Source organism: Mus pahari, chromosome 7 (assembly GCF_900095145.1).
Source record: "Mus pahari chromosome 7, PAHARI_EIJ_v1.1, whole genome shotgun sequence".
Taxonomy (NCBI): Eukaryota; Metazoa; Chordata; class Mammalia; order Rodentia; family Muridae; genus Mus; species Mus pahari.
In genome coordinates, this window is record NC_034596.1 from 95,735,854 (window position 1) to 95,742,416 (window position 6,563).

Sequence of the window (6,563 nt, forward strand, 5' to 3'; positions counted from 1 at the left end):
CTTCTTCTTCTTCTTCTTCTTCTTCTTCTTCTTCTTCTTCTTCTTCTTCTTCTTCTTCCTACAGCTTTCAAGAGCAGAGTTTTGTGGATTTGAAAGGGTAAGACTTTTGATTTCCTAGTATTGGTTTAGCAGATACCTATTCACTTGGTAACTTGCAAAGTGACAATTCACAATCTAGACCTTTTTTGCTACCATAAAATGATTTTCAGTTTAAACTAAAACCTTTTCTGTCTAGCTATCAGGCCCTCCTCATTTCAGTAGCCACAGTTTCCTACCGTTCAGTTCTCTCTGGGCTTGCAGAGATTGCTCTGGATATTGCTAACATTGCCATATCAGGAGATGTAGCTCAGTGGTAGGGTCTTTGCCTTTCACGGTCAGGCTCTGGGTTCAATTCCCAGCAATACCAATATATTCAATGTACACAAACATTTACTTCTTGTTCTAGNGAAACAATAGAGCATGGAAATTATTTCCCCAAACTCAGGGTANGCTGTTTAAAGAATAGAATACAAATCAAACTAATAAGGACATGGCTCTTGGCACAGTAGAGCAGCAGAGGATAGGCAAGTAGAGGATCCTGCCGAGAAAAAGGACTCTAAGTACTAACAATCCTGTGACTCAGGGTCAGAACATCCTTGGCTTGAGGTCAGCCTCACATAAGTGAAATCATTCTTAAGGATAGTCACTGGACTGTTCCAGTTTGGATTCATAGAGAAAAATGCATGAATAATCTAAACAGAAGGGAGAGGCATAGCAAGTTCAAGACACACTNAAGGTTCTATATTAAAATTGCCCAGATTAATAATGATAATTATGGTATCCTATAAACCTGAAGGCTTTTAAGAAAACTGGATAATTTTAATAATGATATAGCACAAGTCAAATAACTTGAAAGGTCTTTTTCTTTGCTTAGAAGTTTTATCAAGGTAAAATTCGCATGGTATAAACCTTACCTTTTCTGTATGTTCAGTTCTATGATATTTTGTGTTATTTGTGGAGTTGTGTAATCACCACCAGTATCAATTTAAGGACATNTAAAGGTTTTCATGAATAAATTATTTGGGACTAATATTGTGCACCAATTGTGTAAAGATTATCCTTGCATTATGCAAATGCTGATTTCTCTGCCCTCGTGTCTGGTAGTAATCCGAACAGGGTAGAGAACAGCATCATATTGTAATGCTNATTCTAAGTATCTCCTGCCTCAATGTGTGTAAGCATTTGTCTTAGTTAGGGTTTTACTGAGGTGCAGAGACACTANGGCCAAGGCAACTCTTATAAGGGAAAACATTTAATTGGGGCTGGCTTACAATTTCAGAGATCCAGTCCATTATCATCATGGCAGGAAAAATAGCGGCATCAAGGCATACATGTGCTAGAGAAGGAGATGAGAGTTTTACATCTTGATCTAAAGGCAGCCAGGAGAACTATCAAGCAGGAAAGAGGAGGTTCTCAATGTTCATGCCCACAGTGACACATTTCCTCCAACAAGGTCACACCTACTCCAACAAGGCCACACCTCCTAATTGTGCTATTCCTTGTGCCTAGCCTGTTCAAACCACCACAACACTGCACCTCATTTATTCTCTGATTTGTCAAAACCTGATAAGCCAATGGCTGAGCAGGGCAGAGAACAGAGTTGGACTTCCAACCAGCCACGGGGAGTGGTTGAGAGAGAGGAAGTGAGAATCCAAGCATGAGACATGAGAATCCAGGAGACATCATAAGAAAACAGCTGGAGCAGAGAAAGCCACAGAATGCAAGCATCTTGGGGGGTTGGGCTGGGAGGCAGGCAGATTAGTTGAGGGGATTAAAATAGACCAATACTGCTGAGTTGTGCCATAAAGCTGTCAAATAATTAAAATATCCTGCCTCACTTATTTGGGAGCTAGCTGGGCTAAGCGAAAACTGCAATGTTATAGAATATAATTAGACTCAATCTGGGGTTTCTGCCATATCTTTGATCATTTGGTTCCTGGCTAAGCCCTAATCCATACTAAAGCTGGGCATATATCTACCTTCTATACTATTTTTCCCTTGATAATGCCATTTTATAATTTGCTATGTTAATCTGGGCAGCTCTTAACTCTAATTGGCTAACCCTCATGGCCTTTTTTTTTTTTTTTTTTTACTTACTTACACCATGATGGTTTCCTCCTCTCTCCACCTTCTACTCTCTTTCCATCATGGTTATCCTCGGACCCCAAGCCAAGGAACCCCAAAAACTTCCTATCTCAAATTCTGCTCAGCTTCAGGCTATAGACATATTTATTCAGCAATCATGGGTATCTTGGTGTGAGCAACAAGGTCATGTACTATCACTTGAATCTGCAAGCACATGTTTTAGGTCCATGAGGACAACCAGGCCTTGGGGGTCAGTTCCTTACAATACTTAGCAAAAGACTGAGTCACAAACAACTTTACTTTTTTGTCCAATAAAGTGTTCTTTTCTCCTTAAATATAAATTGAATACAATTATAAAAATTATGAAAACTATAAGGTAAGATATTCATTTATAAAAGTCTGGCAATTTATATTTGACAACTTAGATAATCTATCATCTATCCTATCTTGGTGAGTTTAGAGTCCCATATCTAAATCATTTTCTATTCAAATCCATATTATTAAAGTAAAAACATCTTAGACTTAGAACATATTTTAAAATTGAAAACAATTTAGGTTTATAGTAAGACAATGACTATCTAGTCTTCAAACCCATCAGAGACCCTAGAAGGGATAAGCATTACTTGAGTATTCAGGAATGCAGCTTCCAAAACTTATAAATATGACAGAGACAGCAGACTTTCTGGATAGTATTCAACATTCTTTATACTGTTGGAGCATCTACCTTCAGCTTTTTGTTCCAGAACATCTGACAGCCCTTACATGAAGCAGGAAGTATGAAGGATTAGCTTACCCTCTCTTGGTAGAGCTTAGCAGTTGACTGTCCTGTGTCCATTTGTCCTTTTAGGGCCACATTCTGTCTGTAGATGAAGTTAGGACATTTCTTGCCCAGTGGCCACCTTGCCACATCTGAAGCAACTTTACATGGAGGTTATTGATGCTCATCATCTTTAAAGTGGAATGGGTGTATTGTCAAGAGCAGACCTGTATCATAGTTAAAGATCTCTTAATAATTCTGTGGCTCTCTGATGCTTTTGAAGACCATCTATTATTCATAGCATACCTGAACAAGCAAAATTTGCCTGTCTCTAGCTACCCATTATCTGTTTAATCCAGGATGTACAATTTAGATTAATATCTCACATGGCCATGAGTTTGACTCTCTGACCATTAACTTGCATTACTTATTATCTTAAACAATTTGAAATAGCAGCTAGTAAAACAACTGGGACTAAATATTTTTTTTGGTTTTTTGGTTTTTTTGAGACAGGGTTTCTCTGTATAGCCCTGGCTGTCCTGGAACTCACTTTGTAGACCAGGCTGGCCTTGAACTCAGAAATCTGCCTGTCTCTGTCTCCTGAGTGCTGGGATTAAAGTGTGTGCCACCACGCCATGGGACTAAATCTTGTATATTTAAATGGGTAGCATAGACACAATGCCTATGTAAAAATTGAAACATACCTATATTATGTTGAAATACAATTAATATTAAATTTTGTATCAATATACAAAGATTTATACCAATGGAAACCTTAAGCCTGTATCAGTATACAAAATTCTATATGAATGTAGCAAAATATAACTTCAATTTTGCATTAATATAAAAAGATCTATATCAATATAAGATTATGGCTACAGGATTTTTTGTTTAAAAGATTATATTCAATAATCTACCACTATTTTTAAATTTTATTTAATAATTCTATATCCCCTCTCTTTCTTCTCAACCCCCTACCCTTTATGTAAGAAAGGATATAGAAAAGGAAGGGAAAAATAGAAATCCCTGAATCTATCCTCCCTATTTAGTTTCCTCCCCATCTAAGGCCATAATTATTTGTAAATTACCCTTAAAATGACAATATATATCTAATTTTTAAAATGACCCAAGCCATTCTCCTTGACTTAAGGGAATGGGATAAAAGTCTCCTTATAATTGCTTCCTGCTGGATTGGGGCAAAAAATTCCTGTTCGGGGCCCAAATGAAATTAGAAAAATTGATAAAAAGAAAACTAGCCCTAGCGTTTATTGCCCAGTCTCTGTGTGTTGAGAAAGTTCAGGGTTTAATTTAAATTCTGACTGGAACAGTCTGAAAGAATAGATGAACCAAGGTCATTTGGGATTAGCGGTCCTTTTTGAAGCTGTTTCAGAAGCACATCTAACAGCATCAGTTTGAGGTAGGATCTAATAGGGAGATGGAACAGCAGGTCTTGGCATCTTAACATCCTTGAGGCTGAATCTTGTCAGGGCTGTATTCTTGATTGTTGGTTTGTTTGTTTTCTTTTTTCTCTTAGTGAACATAAAGTTTTAAAGATAATATGCATTTTTATATTAACATAACGTATGGAATGTGCATAAATCAGTTAAAGATGAATTTTTGCTTCTCGTTTGAGCAGGTGAAGACAACTGGCTTTCTTTATGAGTCAGTTTGAATATATAACCAAACTGTAATATAAATCCCCACTCATGCTATATGAAAGGATAGCATTATGAATCTTGAGAACTCTGTACCAACAAGATCTATTGGCTATGAATAGCTGAAGTTATGGCTAGAGAAAGTTTATGTTTCAGCCAGTTCAGGGCTGTTTCCATGTAGAGGGATCAGCAAATCACATTATCCCTCTTGTTCGGTCTTCTTGATTTTTTTTTGTTGTTGTTGTTCCTGTCTGAAACTAAGATCTTTAGCAGGTCTTCCTCTATCAAATCTGACCTTTATTAGTTTGGAAGGAATCCAAATCCTTTTTTTCTTTCCTGTTAACATAAATACATAGCCTCTCTCTTATCATAGCTTGCCTTTGGTTCAGTAATTTGAAGTCATTAAAAGTACAGACTGCTCCAATTTAGCAGGCCCTGAATCTACCTATCTATTTTATTTAGATCTGCTCCATTTTGACTTCTGTCACAGACAATTTGTAATGCCATTATAACCACCAAATCAATAACCACCTTCATTTTGATAATTAAAACAATTTAAATTAGTTATTATTATCTATGGAGACAGAGTTTCTCTTTGTAGCCCAAGTTGATTGGATCTGTTCCATAAATCAGGCTGGCCTCAAATTTGCCATCTTACATGTCACTGCCTTTTCTCCCATGTTTTGAGATTGAAGACCTGGATTTATTTATTATCTGTGTACCCTTAAAAACATTTATGTCAATTCCACTTTCTTTCTCCTTTCATTGGAAATTAATCTCTTCGATAATTTAAAGCAATCATTATTGTTTATTAAGGCATGGTTCTTCTCTGTAACAATCATGCTGTCCTTGTGCCCTCTAGTTAGTCTGGCTAAGGGTTTATCTATCTTGTTGATTTTCTCAAATAACCAGCTCCTGGTTTGGTTGATTCTTTGAATAGTTTTTGTTTCCCCTTGGTTGATTTCAGCCCTGAGTTTGATTATTTCCTGCCATCTACTCCTCTTGGGTGAATTTGCTTCCTTTTGTTCTGGAGCTCTTAGGTGTGCTGTCAAGCTGAGAGTGTATGCTCTCTTTAGTTTCTTTTTGTAGGCACTCAGAGCTATGAGTTCTCCTCATAGGAATGCTTTCATTGTGTAACATAAGTTTGGGTATGTTATGGCTTCATTTTCATTAAACTCTAAAAAGTCTTTAATTTCTTTATTTCTTCCTTGACCAAGTTATCATTGAGTAGAGTGTTCTTCAGCTTTCATGTGAATGTTGACTTTCTATTATTTATGTTGTTATTGAAGATCAGCCTTAGTCTGTGGTGAACTGATAGGATGCATGGGATAATTTCAATATTTTTGTATCTGGTGAGGCCTGTTTTGTGACCAATTATATGGTCAATTTTGGAGAAGGTACCATGAGGTGCTGAGAAGAAGGTATATCCTTTTGTTTTAGGATAAAATGTTATGTAGATATCTGTTAAGTCTATTTATTTCATAACTTCTGTTAATTTCAATGTGTTTCTGTCTAGTTCTGTTTCCAGGATCTGTCCATTGATGAGAGTGGGGTGTTGAAGTCTCCCACTACTATTGGATGAAGTGCAATGTGTGCTTTGTACTTTACTATAGTTTCTTTAATGAATGTGGATGCCCTTACATTTGGAGCATAAATATTCAGAATTGAGAGTTCATCTTGGAAGATTATACCTTTGATGAGTATGAAGTGCCCCTCCTTGTCTTTTTTGATAACTTTGGGTCAGAAGTCTATTTTATTCTATATTAGAATGACTACTCCAGCTTGTTTCTTCAGAGTGTTTGCTTGGAAAATTGTTTTCCAGCCTTTTACTCTGAGGTAGTGTCTGTCTTTGTCCCTGAGGTGGGTTTACTTTAAGCAGTGAAGACTTGGGTCCTGTTTATGTAGACTGTCTTTTATTCTATGTCTTTTTATTTGGGAATTGAGTCCATTGATATTAGGAGAGATTAAGGAAAAGTAATTGTTGCTTCCTGTCATTTTTGTTGGTAGTGTTGGGATTCTGTTCTTGC

General features: G+C 36.7%; 1 protein-coding gene across 1 annotated transcript in view; it reads left to right on the forward strand.

Annotated features, from left to right (window-relative positions):
• Catsperb (cation channel sperm associated auxiliary subunit beta) overlaps window positions 1–6,563 on the forward strand; it is a 171,255-nt gene that overhangs the window by 55,159 nt on the left and 109,533 nt on the right. Inside the window, exon 9 of the mRNA XM_021201432.1 lies at window positions 65–97. Within this exon, the coding sequence (XP_021057091.1) occupies window positions 65–97 (33 nt within the window). The remainder of the gene's footprint in view (window positions 1–64; window positions 98–6,563) is intronic.